This window comes from Moschus berezovskii, chromosome 12, assembly GCF_049115385.1.
Source record: "Moschus berezovskii isolate FMDL1 chromosome 12, NW_MosBer_1.0, whole genome shotgun sequence".
Lineage (NCBI taxonomy): Eukaryota > Metazoa > Chordata > Mammalia > Artiodactyla > Moschidae > Moschus > Moschus berezovskii.
The window spans coordinates 62,913,296-62,929,159 of NC_142471.1; the positions used below are offsets into that span (position 1 = coordinate 62,913,296).

The 15,864-nt window shown below is 43.3% G+C and overlaps 1 protein-coding gene across 3 annotated transcripts in view; it reads right to left on the reverse strand.

Moving 5' to 3' along the window:
- The window catches only part of ALDH18A1 (aldehyde dehydrogenase 18 family member A1), a 40,141-nt gene extending 26,866 nt beyond the window's left edge, over positions 1 to 13,275 (reverse strand). For 2 of the 3 annotated variants that reach the window (XM_055425024.2, XM_055425021.2), the window contains exons 1-3: positions 13,047 to 13,199; positions 9,805 to 9,920; positions 1,825 to 2,039 (exon numbers count right to left, since the gene is read on the reverse strand). In XM_055425024.2, the coding sequence (XP_055280999.1) occupies positions 1,825 to 2,039; positions 9,805 to 9,892 (303 nt within the window). In that variant the 5' untranslated portion in view covers positions 9,893 to 9,920; positions 13,047 to 13,199. Of the gene's footprint in view, positions 1 to 1,824; positions 2,040 to 9,804; positions 9,921 to 13,046 lie in introns of all 3 variants that reach the window. The other variant, XM_055425022.2, reaches the window with a different exon arrangement.
- Positions 13,276 to 15,864: the final 2,589 nt, after the last annotated feature.

The window sequence follows — 15,864 nt, forward strand, 5'->3', positions numbered from 1 at the left end:
TGTCTCCTGTCTGGAGACTACTCCTGGAGCCTCCCTGTTCCCAGAACCACCAGGCTACACAATTCCAGAGGCACCATTCACAATGTGCACTGAGCAGCATGGAACACTTCCCCTTTGCCACTTCAAATCCTGTCAGTCACAAAGGCTCACCCTGAGGCTCATCTCTCTGAGGAAGTTCCAACAGTGACCCCACTCTCATCCAACCTTCCCACCTCCGGACCTCAGTACCTCTCATTTGGGCCCTCGCATTTTGATATGGTCTGCCTTGAACAATCACCTAATTATTTTAGGAGTCCCAGTTTACTCCCAGTTTATTCTCCCCTGGTTTCCCAAGGGGAGAGACTACAGTTAGAGGCAGCCCTCTATTTACACAGGGACCAAACTGTGCCAGATTGAATTACCAAGAGATCTGTGCAAGGAATCTTGGCTATGGAAGGCCTCAAAGCAGAAGTAGCCCTTTGATAAACATTTGTTAAACTGAACGGAACTGAGGGACTCAATCTGAAAGGCAGATCTCATGATAATTGCTTAGTACAGAAAACATATGATGAAAATTCCATCAAGTTTTAGCAGTATTCTAATACCCACTTCAGTAAAAATGTTTTTTAAAACTGAAAACATAGCTATGGAAGATAGAGCTGAGTTACAGCTAGGACAGAAAAACTCCAGCTTTATCTCAAGGATATTTGGATGTCTGGGTTTTTGACTCTTGGTCAAGAGTTGACAAACTATGACCTGCAGGTCAACTCTGACCTGCGCCTGTTTTTGGAAATGAAGTATTATCAGAACACAGCCCCACCTGTTGTTCATTTACATACTGTCTAAGATTGTTTCTGTGGCACAATGGTATATGAGTAGTTGAGAAGGACATAGAATGGCTTACAGAGAGTAACACACTCAGTACTGGTCTTTTACAGGAAAAGTTTGCTGATCCCTGCACTCCCAGAAAAGATAAGGGTAGGAGGATTTGTGATGTGATGTTTAAAGTCCAAAACTCACATGTTGACCCCTTAAGGTCAGTTTCTTTACTGATAAACTATCAATGGTCAATCTGGTAAAAAATGCCCATTGAAAACTCTGCTTTGAGGCCTTGCAAAGCCAAGATTCCTGGCACAGACCTCCTGGTGATTCAATCTGGAAATAGTGTGTCCTGTGCAGATAAGGACCCTGGGGGCTTGTGTATAGGATTTCTCTCAGCCCCTCAATGCTTGCTTACCCTCTCTTCTGTGGCCTTGCATCCCTCTGCCTTTAAATGATTATATGGGTATTCTGTGTGGAGTCTGGTGAGTCTTTTCAAATATCCGAACTTCGGAAATATTTGCAATGACAGCTCCTACTTGTTTCAAGATTACTGGGCTAATTAAAAAAGATAAAGCCTAGCAAAAAGTAGGGGGAAGCTCAATATTCACACAAATCCAGAGTTGGGTACTCAATTCTGACCACTACTACCTGGGTAACTTTAAAAACACAGAGGGGTGAGCCTCATCCCATCTTCACTTATCAAGCGGCTGAGAGTGAAGTCCAAGCCCCTCGGTGATTTTAATGTGCAGCCAGGATTAAGAACCACTGACATACACAGCTCCTTCTCCCTAAGAAGCCTGAGGGATGAACTACATGAAATCAACTCCGCTCCTTGACACTCCCTCTGTTTGCCCTGGGATGCTGTCTTCTGGTGGCACCTTCTTCAGGAAAAGGAGTTTTCAGATTGGGTTAAATCTACTGTAGTCAAATGAGGATTACTTATACAAGCTAAGAAATCTGAAATGAGAGCGTAAAAAATGGACTTTGTTTTAGTTCAGCTAAATTTTCCATCTTGGGAATTACCTGCTCAACAATAGATGCCAGGCGCCCCAGAGCCAGGCCACATTCATCCCCTCGGGTCACCACAGCACTTCCGAGTTTCACCACAATTCTCTTTGCATGCTTCAGCTCACTGCGGTGGGCAAAAGACTTGCCATGTGTACGACTGAGGGGCACAGTGATAAAGGGGATATTGCTCCAAGAACGAACATGTCTGATGGCTGATGGCTGAACACGACCTGCAGAACCGAAACAAAGTCAAATGCAAGAAAAAAAGAGAGAAATACACGATATAATTTCTCACTGAAAATATGCATGCAAAATAGTAACCAGTTCAGCTACCAAAAAATAGTTTTACCATTCTCAACTGAAGAAAACCAGTATATCAAAAGTCACATCAAGCATGTTTTAGTCCAGTATTGTGTGGAGTTTGTATCCAGGTACACTCCAGGTACACTCCAATATTGCTGGTCAAGAATTTAAACAAAATCTTTCCTGAAGACATGTTGGCAAAATGTATTAAAAACCTTAAAAATATTCACATCTTTGATTCAGCAATTCCACGTTCAGGAAATTTATTCTAAGGAACTAATCAGAGATAGAGACAAAGAAATTTATCAGCAGGCTATTCATCAGCATTATTTATAATAGGAAAAATCAGAAGCAGAGTAAATGTTCAAAAATGGTCAGGAAGATTTAACATTTTTAGAATTTTTAATAATATGGGAAAATGATCACGATATGTTGTTTCACATACATTTCTAAATGCATACAAAAAGGTAAATAAATAAAAATATTACTATTTTATCTCATGATGATATTATGGGTGACTTATTTTTCTTTATTCTATGTTTTCCAAACTTATGCAGAAAAAATGTATTGCTTTCATAACCAGAAAAATATGTGTGCTTTTAAAGAAACCACACTGCTATAAAAGAGTCTGATTAGCTAAGACAATATAAAGTAACTGGTATAAGTAATAAAAAATCATAACTAATCTCCCCATAAATTTTCTCTCAAATATGGCAGCATGAATTCAGATGTCTGTAACAAGGATAAAAGAAACTGGATGTAAATGCTGGAGTCAGATCCTTCTTTGTATCCCTGTGGACATCTGCCTCTAATCAATTCTTTCCTGATTCTTCTTGTAACACTGAACAAGATTTCTAAGAGACCAAACAAAAACAAACAAATAACCCCAAAAAGAATCCTCACCACAACAAAACAAAAAACTTGATAAAAAAGCTGAAAATAAGTCACGCCTGAACGTCAGGCACTGAACCTCCTTACCACTTCTCGCGAATCCAACTTCCTGCTGACTGCCTTCCCTTACAGAGTTCTCTATGTATCACCGCAGACCTTAATAAACACTGGAGTGAGTTACTAAAGTAATCATTCTGAGCCACCTTTCAGACTATTCTTCTATAATCCTATTATTGCAGAGTAACCTCCTCCACTTGAATCAACTACTCTCACCTCCCTTTATATTTACAGGCAGATTTCTCAGAATTTCTCTACCCAGTGCCTCTATCTCCCGACCACTGACTCCTCTAACTGTAACTGAGCATCCGCTGTCTCTGTCTACACTACAAAAATTAGGGTAAAGCAGGCAGAACCCTATTCTCACAGACTGGAAAATCACTGTATGTTCTCCCTCTCTACCTCCTTCACACACAAACCTAGAAAGAACATTTTAAACAAAGTCATAAAGAGTCTTTTCTCTCCTCTCTTAAATAACCATTTCTTTAAGTGACAATGTTTCAGATCTGTGGAGATTAAAGAAAGGCGATATGGTCTTTTTTCACAACAGACTTGCAATCTGGTTTCCAGCAGAGAGCTGCACAGTTAGCCCATCACCTGGGATAGAACTGGAGCTTGACACCCTTGTTAGACCTGTTCCTGGTGAGGGGGTCCTAGGAACCAAAGGACCGGTGTGTTGTGGGGGCTGTTCCCTGGACAGCTCTCTTTCTTCATCGGGTTCATCAATATAGGTACCCTGGCCTAGTCTTTAAGGATACTATCCTAAGCAATACACACACCTAAGTCTAAGCATAAAAACTGTATACCTAATAGTTTTGGCCTCGCTGACCTGATGGAGGAAGGGGTGTAGAGGGAGAAACTTACTCCCCTGGAGTTTGGACCTGTGATCATCAGTGGCTGTATGCAGCGCTCAGGGCTGTACCCGTGTAGCATGCATCTCTCTTGACAGCTCTCAAGGCCCGGGGGCCACTTTTCTCTCCTGTGCATTGTAGGACATGTCCTGGCCTAGAAAAGTGCTGTACATGGGTGGAGCAACCTGACAGGGCACCTCAGGGACACAGGCAGTGGCAAGCAGGTGAGTCCTAGCAGGCCAGGTTAGCATGAATGAAACTCCTGATCCACAGTCTGTATCAGCAGAGGAGGGTGGCATGGCTTGGTGCCAGGCAGTCAAGGGTCACTCTGGCGACATGCAACTGGGTCACAGCATATCAGGTTTAAGGAAAGATTCAAGAAGAGGCCACATCTATCAACAAGGTTTTAAGCAAATAAAAAGCTCAGTCACATCCAGTGGGCTCTGCACCAAGGAGCATTCTATGGGGCCCAGGGCTTTCCCTGGTTTCCTATTCTGTGACAATGTGACAATGCTGTCACCCTTCTGAATTGACCCTATTTTCCTTGAGGGCATTTTTTACGTCCTGCAGTGTATTATACTTTTTGGGGTTCATATGAAGGACTGAGAAGGCCTTGATTAGTTAGGAAAAATCTATGGCTTCTGAATAGGTAATCTCTTCCTATCTTCTAAGGACCTTTAGGCCCCAAGTCTCAAAGAAAAGCCATCTACTCCTGTTAAGGATGAAGGGACACCAAGGTACATATGTACACACGTGTGCTACAGGGAGGGGTTGCCCATATTCATCAAAAGTGCCACAAGTCACACTTAAAGGGAGAAGACCTTTAGCTTTTCAGCATCAGAGTCCTAATACTCAGTAATGAGGCTGTGTTTCAGGCCTGAACAGGAAGGGACCTGGACATGGTTTCTATCTCCCTTCCTGCCCTTCCACTTCCCTCTGTTTGTATCTATATGCTTTCTCATTTTGCCTTTTCTCTTTTTTGCTCTTCTGCATATCATGGTCAGTGAACATAGGGCTCTAGAAATAACTGAATACAAAGAAAAATCTAGGGATAAGATCATAAAATGTCTCCTGTGAATGAGTCTAATGAGAATAAACAATAATATCAGCAATAAAACCCTAAAGTGAATACTTACTATATACCAAAACTGTGTTAAAACTATTCCTACACCTTATACAGAAGCACAGGAAATATGAAGGGTGTGTCTGACTCTGAAGTCAGACTTGCTGGGTTGGAATCTCAACTTCTTCACTTACTTGCTGTTACCTCATTTTCCTCATAAGGTTTTTGCAGAGGATGAAATGAGTTAATGCATGAACAGGGACTGGCACAAAGTAAACAATAAATATCAGGTGGTATATAAAAATGTGTTAGCTATGACTCATCATCATCATCTTTCTGAATTCTCATGAGTTAAGACTCAGGAGTTAGGTATTACCATGCATTAGTTATTATTATTCAGTTCAGTTGCCCAGTTGTGTCCAACTCTTTGCGACCCCATGGACTGTAGCACGCCAGTCTATCACCAACTCCCTGAGTTTACTCAAACTCATGCCCACTGAATCGGTGATGCCATCCAACCATCTTATCCTCTGTCATCCCCTTCTCCTCCCGCCTTCAATCTCAGCTTCATTTTATACATAAGGAAGCTGTGGCTCAGAGAAGTTGAGTAACTTATCAGCATTTTCAGACTGCAAAAATGGCCACAATACTTGAAGCTGTTCCCATCCACCGGTGGAATCTATTTTCTCCTCTCCTTAAATAGCAGCTGGCCCTATGACTTGCTTTGACCAATACAGTGCAGCAGAGCCTGCAATGTATAAACAAGCCGAGCTGTTTCCAACACTGTATACAAGCCTATCTCTGTATAAACTCTGAGCTTAGGTCGCAGAGACCTTGTCACTCCCAAGCTTGCTATTCTCAGGAAGCACCATGTGAAGAAGCTATGGATGGCCTGCTGTAGGATGGGAGACCATGTGGAACAGAGATGATCTGTTACCCCTGCAGACCCCCCCTGGCCTTCAACAATCAACCCTGACCTGAGCCAAAGTTGAGAGCTGACAAGGACATGGAACCACTGTGTAGCTGAGCCTGATCCAAAATGCCAGCTCATGGAATTGTGATCTAAATCCATAGCTGTGGTCACTAAGTAAGTAGCAGAGGTAGTTTTCAAACACAGGGAGCCTAGTTTCAGACCCTCAGCTTTTAAACTTTACACTCTTCTTTGCATGAAAGCTTCCCTTGTGGCTCAGACGGTAAAGAATCTGCCTGCAATGTGGGAGACACAGGTTTGATCCCTGTGTCAGGAAGATCCCTTGAAGAAAGAAACGGCAAACCACTCCAGTGTTCCTGCCTAGAGAATTCCATGGACAGAGGAGCCTGGTGGGCTACAGCCCATGGGGTCGCAAAGAGTTAGACATGACTGAGCATCTATACTTCCATGAATGGGAAACAGATTTTTCCAATGGTGATAAGCTTGATTAGCTGGTAAGCAAGTCCTCTCGCAGAAAGGTTTTGAGATTTGTTGATAACATTTAGGTGTTATCAAGGAGACAAGTAATTCAAAATATCATAAACAGCCTTTATAACTAGACCTCTATAAGCAAAAAAAAAAATGAATCTTGACCTATCACACCTTATACAAATCTTAATTCAAAATGGATCATGGGACTTCAACGTAACCACAAAACTTTTAGGGAAAAAAACACAGAAGAAAATCTTTAAGATCTAAGGCTATAAAAGAGTTCTCAGATTTGACTTCCCATGTACAATCCATGGATTCCCAGGTGGCACGAGTGGTAAAGAAAGAATCCGCCTACCAACGCAGGAGAAGCCAGTGACTCGGGTTCAATCCCTGGGTCAGGAAGATCCCCTGGAGGAGGGTATGGCAACCCACTCCAGTATTCTTGCGTGGAGAATCCCATGGACAGAGGAACCAGGTGGGCTGTAGTCCATGGGGTAGAAAACAGTAGGTCACGACTATAGGGACTTAGCACACACATACAATCCATAAAATGAAAAACTGATAAATTGGATCTCATCAAAGTTAAAAAAACAAAAACCATTTTCCTCTATGAAAGACCCTGTTAAGGGACTGAAATGGCAAGTTACAAACTGGGAGAAAATATTTTCAAAGCACAAATCCGACCAAGGACTAGTATCTAGCAGACATTAAAAAACTCAAAGTTCAACAGCAGAAAACCAAACAATCCAATTAAAAATGATATTTCACTGATGAGGATATTCAGATGGCAAATAAGCACATGAAAAGATGTTCAATCTCATCAGCCAACAGGGAAAAGGAAAACCACAGTGAGATATCATTATATATCTATCAAAATGGATAACATAAAAAAGAGTGGCAACATCAGATGCTATTGAGGATGAAGAGAAAGTAGATCACTCATACACTGCTGGTATGAACGTAAAATGGTACAGCCACTGCAAAAGCAGTTTGCCAATTTCTTATGAAACTAACTACCACATTGCATTGAACAGCTTCAACTGCAAGCAACAAATTCTGGTAAATTCTCTTTTCATTTCCATTCTGTTATGAATATTTTCTAATTTTCCTTCTTATGGCTTAGATATACCCATCATTTAAAAGTGGACATTTAATTTCCAAATACGTGGGGTTTTTAAAGTATCTTTAATATTAATGTCTCATTTTGATACTAATTTCTCATTTAAATGTTTTCTTCTCTGCAATCATCCTCTGTGTTCTTTCAGTCTTCTAACTTTACTGAGGCTTTCAATGGCTTTCAGTGTGATCTCTTTTGTCACACTGCACTTGAAAATATGTGAGTTATTTTCAAATATCTTTTGATATTGATTTCTAACAGAATTCCACAGAGATAAGAGAACAGACTCTGTATGATTTGAATACCTTTAGACTATGAACTTTTTGCACCTTGTTTTATATCCCTGGATATCTTCCAATGTCTCCTAGTTATGGTCTATGGGAACTTGAACAAGATTTGTATTTTACTAGTCTGTGAAAGAAAGCTGATCGCCAAAGAATTGATGCTTTGAACTATGGTGCTGGAGAAGACTCTTGAGAGTCCCTTGGACTGCAAGGAGATCCAACCAGTCCATTCTAAAGGAGATCAATCCTGGGTGTTCATTGGAAGGACTGATGCTAAAGATGAAACTCCAATACTTTGGCCACCTCATGCAACGAGTTGACTCACTGGAAAAGACTCTGATGCTGGGAAGGATTGGGGGCGGGAGGAGAAGGGGACGACAGAGAATGAGATGGCTGGATGGCATCACCGACTCGATGCACATGAGTTTGAGTGAACTCCAGGAGTTGGTGATGGACAGGGAGGCCTGGCGTGCTGTGATTCATGGGGTCGTAAAGAGCTGGACATGACTGAGTGACTGAACTGAACTGAGTCTGTGAAAATTGTGTAAATCTTAATTATGTTGAATTCATTCATGGCGCTTTTCAGGCGTACCATATCCTTCTACTTTCCTGTATATTCACTCTATTAATTTTTAAGAGTGATATTGAAACTCCAACTAAAAATTTATCTACTTAAAAAAACTGTAAAACATAATGGAACTACAAGTAACTTTGTTTTATATTTTCCAAGTCTCCTGTAAATGTGTTAATCATACTTTCATAATTTAAAAAATAAAAAAGAGAGAGAAAAATCCTACCACATGCAACCAACATACAACCTGGAAACTGAACTATTGGACATTTATCCCAAATAACCGCATAAAGGAGATCAATCCTGGATGTTCATTGGAGGGACTGATGCTAAAGCTGAAACTGCAATACTTTGGCCACCTCATGCGACGAGTTGACTCACTGGAAAAGACTCTGATGCTGGGAAAGGTTGGGGGCGGGAGGAGAAGGGGACGACGGAGAATGAGATGGCTGGATGGCATCACCGACTCTGTGGACATGAGTTTGAGAGTACTCCGGGAGTTGGTGATGGACAGGGAGGCCTGGCGTGCTGTGATTCATGGGGTCGCGGAGAGTCGGACACGACTGAGCGACTGAACTGAACTGAACTGAACTGATATTCACACAAAATCCTGTACACAAATGTTCACAGCGGTCTTACTCACCACAGACAAAAAAAGTAACCAGATGTCCTTCAATGATGAACAGTTACACTAACTGTGATACCCCCATACCACTAAATACTATTCAGTCATAAAAATGAACAAAGTGATACACACAAGAATCTCCAGAGATTTATGCTGAGTAAAAAAAGTCACCCCCAAAGGTCAGATACTTCATAATTTCATTTACATAACATTTAAAAATTATAAAAATGGAGAACTGATTATAGGCTGCCAAGAGTTAGAGACAGGAAGGAGGATGGCTAGAAGGATTCCATAGTGATGGAAATCTTAACCTGCTTCCATCCACATTGATACCCTGGTTGAGATACTGGGATAACTAGGTATAAGTGCTCTCTTTGTATTCGTTCTTAAAGCTGCAAGTGAATCTATAATTATCTCAAAATTAAACACTTCATTACAAAAAAGGGAATGAAGAAAAAATAGCCTGCAAAAAATCTGGGGGGATTAAATAAAAGTAATATTTTATCTTTAAAAATCTTTTTAAATTTTGAGGGTTTGGTTTTTTTTTTTACATACCAGAAGCTATAAAATTAATGTACACAACTTCATGAGTTTGCAGGTAAGTATACACTTGTGAAACCATCGCCATAATCTATGCCATAACCTGCCTATCCCCTCGAAAAACTTTACTTTATTGATAAAAACAAACACAGCATTTCAGCAGTATGCTGCTTCCCTGCTTATTGCCTTTGTCCAATTCTGCCAAATAACAGTTTTTTTCTTCTTTAAAACTTTGTTTCAAACACACTTGGACCAAACCTCCCACATACTTATGTTTCCTAGGATACCTACGAGATCTGGAGAGTATTGTGGACTGGACCCGGGGCAGGAGACGCTGGGTGAAGGACTGGAACCCAGAGCGGCAGACTTGACTCAACATGCTGTGAGGTGGTCACTGACCAAGATATCTGCAGAATTCATTTAAAAAAATAAATAACCAAAATACTAGATAGTTCATTTTACTTTCATCCACCTCCCCACACCGAGAGTAAAAACTTGACTCTCCTGATTCAAACTCTTCTGTATTCTACATACAGAAAAGAGAGAAACGGCTCCTCCCCCAAGCTCTGACTCTATTCTTCCCTGCTTAGGACCATCTTAAGTTTTTTTTCTGTTTGTTTTTAATACATTTATTTCTATTTTTTGGCTGCACTAGGTCTTCACTGCTGTGCATGGGCTTTCTTTAGTTGTGGCGAGTGGGGGTTACTCTTCATTGCAGTGCACGGACTACTCATTGTGGTGGCTTCTCTTGTTTGGGAGTGTGGGTTCTAGGCACGCAGGCTGCATTGTGGCATGCAGGCTCAGTAGGTGTAGTACACAGACTTAGTTGCTTCGAGGAAGGAGGGATCTTCCTGGACCGGGGATCAAACCCATGTCCCCTGCATTGGCAGGTGGATTCTTAACTACTAGACCACCAGGGAAGTCCCAGGACCATCTTAGCTTTTATGGGAAAAAAATGGGAACTAAGTATTATGAATATTTTGAGTGACAAAAAACATCTTCAAGGTATAATGTTTATCTACTGATATTAAATCTTCATTACAATTTCTACACCATTAGGGAGTCTTCAACCAATCAAAACACAGATTTGACATTCCATAAGCAGCCACCTCCACATTCCTGCTCTCATCTCCCAAAAGAACTCTGAAAACCACATATTTGAAATGTCAGCTTGATCCCTGCTGACACAAGGAAAGGGAGGAAAGGTCGGAGATGGCGGCTTTGTCTTTATTCTTGCTGTCCAGAGGAATCCAAAGCACACTCTTCAATCCCTAGGAGGGAGTGGGCAACACCTGTAAACAGCTGGCATCTGAACGACCCTGGGCACACCTCATGGAGGACGAACACACACCTAGTTTTCAGAGCTGGGTTGCGGGCATTTCCCCACTGCAGGTCAAACTTAAGATTTTAGACAAAGAATAGTTTAGTTCATAAAAAGGCAGGAGGCTTCTTCCTCTGTGTGTGTATATTAATATATAAATATACTCACACAGAGAGATTATGCCATTCATTATTGCAGCTCTTAACACTACAGGGACATGGTTGTTTTCACGAGATGTGAAAAATCCTTCATCATGCTCCTGGGCCTCCTTTTAACTTCTGCTCTACGCGTTAATAAATATATTCCAACTCTCTCACACATGCCTCACGGTGTTTAAACATGCCTAAAAAGACTAGCATTTTGCCCTAAAGTGAAGAGAAACAAGGAATGGTTAATGCTTTTCAATTTATACTGCACAAAGATACAGAAAGAAGAGAGAAGAGACTGGCAGGATACATCTGTCATACAAAATATGGCATCTATATAAGCAAGAGAAAGTGTTAAGTGCTGTCTTTGTTGACTTCAGTGTTTGTGACAGTAAGGAAGGTTCCAAGAGAAAATTATTTGCATAATTCTGAAGCATACTATGAGGCCATGATCTATGTTTGCTGCTTATACAGATTCCTTTTGAAACTGCTGCTAAACAATTATTTATACATTAATTCACCAAAATAATACTAGAACAGCCAAAAGGGTAAAACAATCAAATAATGACCCTAAAATTCTAATTCCATCTCCTTCACAAACTTTCCCCAGCAACTCTAGCATTCAAAGTTGGATATATTCCTAAAAGTTGGTTTCCGACTGGTTCGTGCTATTTCTGATTCTCCCAAAAGGATTATAAACTTCCCACCGAAGGCATGGTAAACATGGGAAACAATCAAGCTTTGCGCTTGCTAGCTGTATGCCTTCCAATCTTTTAAAGTCTCAGACTCCTCATCTGTAAACCAGGGACAATAACAATAAGGACCTCGTGGAATTATTGTGAGAAAATGAAGCAACTACATTCCAAGAATGTAATGCCTGGATACAAGAGATGCTCAATAAACATATACTCTCCTCCATCTGTCTTTTAGGAGCTAATGTTATTATATCTTACAACCACTTTCTTCCTTCCTTCTTTCAGGACCTGTCACTGGAACAAAGAATTTCATAGCCTCTGATGGGCAGACATAGTCACAAATTATACTTGACTTATGTAGAAACCAGGCCTCCTGGCCTCTCCCATCATCTCTGACAGACCCCGCCCTCACTACAAAGGATAGTTTATCCTGCCAGGATTTATTATGACCTCCTAAGATAGATAGCTAATCCCAGGGAGCAAAGGGTATGTGTGTCTGTCTAGACCCCATGTCATCAAATGAAAAGTTCCCATGTTTTGACTCAGGACATTTCTCAAGTACTTCTTTACAGGTTCTGAACAGATAGTCCTTATCTTACTTACTTGAATACAGAACTGAACTTTAGTCTCAACAAACGTCGCCCAGAAATACAGGCTCGCTATATGGTTCACCGGTTAAAGACAAATGATAAACGTCACCTCCTCTAGAGAGGGGAACGGAGATGGGGGGGAGAGATGGATCTGGGTCCGCCCAGCCCTGATAAGCCACGGAAAGAATTATCCACAGACCTCATGCCACACTGCAAAAGGCGGTCGTGAGCGAGCTCTGGCTGCGGGGTGGGGACGGGGGTGGTTTTCAAGAGGGGATCACGAAGGCCCAGGCAGGCCGCGCGGGACTGCACACATAGGCCCCTGAGAGTAGACCTGTGGACAGTTACAAACAGGGCGAAACCCCACCACTCATGCAGGTGCACTTGAAGCTGGTTCCGGGATCCCGCGCCGAGAAGGCACCAGGATCTGGGGTTTTCAAGCCTGCATATGGATCAGTTTCTGCATCTGGGTGTATCCGAGGGGGTCTGGGAGTTCGAGTGCCCACAGCCCCGCAGCCCTCGGGCCTCCGCGCGCCGGCGTGTGGCGATGCAGCGCGCTCTGGGAGGCCCAGGCCGCCGCCATCCCTCCACGCGCCCACACCCACTTACGGGTCTGACCCCCGTCACTCTGCTCCCGCTCAGGCCGCGCGCCCCCGCAGTCCCCACGGCCGCCCGTGACCCGGCGCGCACACCTTCCCTTGCCTCAGCCCGGGTGCCGCCTGAGCCCCCACGCAGGCGCCGGCGCCTCACCATCACCGCCACCCTTGTGGCCCGCTCGTACCTGCCTCGCCTCAGCCGCCGGGCCCTACCACCCGGCTCGCACTCCAACCCACGCGTCTCTCGCGCCGGCTTACTACTCTTTTTCTTCCGTCCACGTACCGCAAGATGACGTTACGTCAGCAGCGCTGGAGTAAACCCAGGCCGCAAGGTCTCCGCTGTTGACGCGAGGCGGCAGGCTGACCCCGAGCTGCGCTGCGGCAATGGCGTAGATGCGTTTGGAGAATCGGGCCCGCGCTCCACGTGGCGAGCCCCGCCCGCCGAGGCCCCGCAGACGCCAGGGGGCGGGGCTCGAGTGCTCTGTGTGAACGTCCACGTCCCAGCGGCAGACCCGGACAGGGGCCACGGAGAGTCGCCCCTCGGACCTTCCCCGGGAGGCAGAAAGGACGCCTGGATTCCTTAGCTGCTGGTAGATCCCATGCGATGTGTTTGCCAGTTTTGATCGTTAGATTGGATCAATTTGCACGTATTTGAGGATCCCACACTCCAGGCAAACTAATGCTGTTTAAATAGAAATATTTTGACACTGAGATTAAATGATTTGCCCCCTAGTCGCCTGGAGCTTTCTCCAAGGGTCCCAGCCCAACTGTCGTTTAGCAAGGGCATTGGTGAGGCTACTGTATTCTAAAATAGTACTATTTAATCCCTGACCGTTGGATTCACCCTTAAAATTAGAGTTCGGACTCTCTCCTTTTCTACTTGCAGTGTTTTCCTCAAAGGGCATGTTTCTGCATAGATAGGCCTAGACGTAGCGCTGGGCACGTAGATGGTTGGGGTTGGCAGAACACTTTGGTGAAGGTTTGTTAGGAAGACATCTTGCCCGTTTTGGGGTAGTTCCTGAGAACAATGCTGAGCCTATTCCTCATTCATTAAACTTTGGCTACTTTGTGGCAGGCATTCCCTAGCTTCGGAGGAAAACATGGTCACCTTATGGGAGAGACAGACATGTGAGCAAATGGTTACACTATTTGATTAATGTTAGAGGAAGGGTGTCTGGGGATTCAGGCAAGTTTTTGAAAAGAGTAGACATTGGAATTGGGAGAAGCGGAGAGCAGGATCACAGGAGGAAGAGGGAATGGAATATCTGGAGGCAGGAGACGCCCTGTGAGGAGAGGCTACATGTGGGACGTGACAGGAGAGGTGTTTGGGGGAGGGGGGGGGCTTGTAAAATTTCTGGGACACACCAAAGAATTTGAATCTTTTCATCCTCAGAGAACCCTGACTTTCAAAGTACTACAGTGACATGATCAGCTCTGTGTGTCTAAAATCAGTAGAGAGGGGTTTAAGCTGGAAGCTCAGTTAGCCTATTGCAAAGGACAAAGTAAGAAATGATGGCTGGGGAAGAGGCTCCAGCAGGGGACAGGGAGCATAAAGGAGGGAGAGCTGACTTTGTTCACTACTTGGAAGAGGGAGAATGAGAGACAAGGAGGTTGTTGCTGTTCAGTCACTGAGTTGTGTCTGACTCTTTATGACCCCATGGACTGCAGCAAGCCAGGCTTCCTTGTCCTTCACCATCTCCCTGAGTTTGCTCAAACTTATGTCCATCAAGTCGGTGATGCCGTCCAACCATCTCATTCTCTGTCATCTCCTTCTCCTCCTGCCTTCAATCTTTCCCAGCATGGTGGTCTTTTCCAATGAGTTGGCTCTTTGCATCAGGTGTCCAAAGTATCAGAGCTTCAGCTTCAGTCCTTCCAATGAATATTCAGGGTTTATTTCCTTTAGGATTGACTGGTTTGATCTCCTTGCTGTCCAAGGGAGTCTCAAGAGTCTTCTCCAACACCACAGTTTGAAAGGATCAATTCTTCAGCGTTTCTTTATGGTCCAACTCTCACATTTGTACATGACTACTGGAAAAACCATAGCTTTGACTATATGGACCTTTGTTGGCAAAGTGATGTCTCTATGTTTGTCATAGCTTTTCTTCCAATGAGCAAGCGTCTTTTAATTTCATGGCTGCAGTCACCATCTGCAGTGATTTTGGACCCCAAGAAAATAAAGTCTGTCATTGTTTCCACCTTTTCCCCCGTTTATTTGCCATGAAGTAATGGGACCGTATGCCATGATCTTTTTGAATGTTGAGTTTCAGGTCAGTTTTTTCACTCTCCTCTTTCACCTTCATCAAGAGACTCTAGTTCCTCTTGCTTTCTGCCATAAGGGTGATACCATCTGTCTATCTGAGGTTGTTGATTGCAAATCTTGTGGTGCTACAGCATTTAGGAAATAGATGAGGGGAGTACTTCTTTTGGGTGAAGGATGAGAACACCAAACGTGTTAAGTTTTGAGCACTTTGGACTTAAAGTAGAAGACACAAAAGAAATAAAACTGCCCTCCAGAAGTTTCAGTGGGTACTTCAGCTTTTAAGATTCTCACTAGAACAAAATAGGTATCTGCGGGTATAGCTAAAGCCACTAGGGACAGAGGCTTTCTCCACTCAGGAAGTTCTGTTCTTAATGTGTCCTGGTGGTTCAGACAGTAAAGAATCTGCTTGCAATGCAGGAGACCAGGGTTGGATCGCTGGGTCGGGAAGATCCCCTGAAGAAGGGGATGGCTACCCACTCCAGTAATCTTGCCTGGAGAATCCCATAGACAGAGGAGCCTGGTGGGCTAAAGTCCATGGGGTCGCAAAGAGTCAGGCACAACTAAGTGACTAACACTTTGACTTCAAACCACATATCACCTTAAACAGTAATTGCTTGTCTGCCTTTCCTGCTAGAATATAAACTCCTAAGAGCAGGAAAGTATATTCCTGGCACATAATAGCCAATAAATATTTGATAAATGAATGAATTTAATTTCTTTGGACTTAGTAATACTGTCCTTGT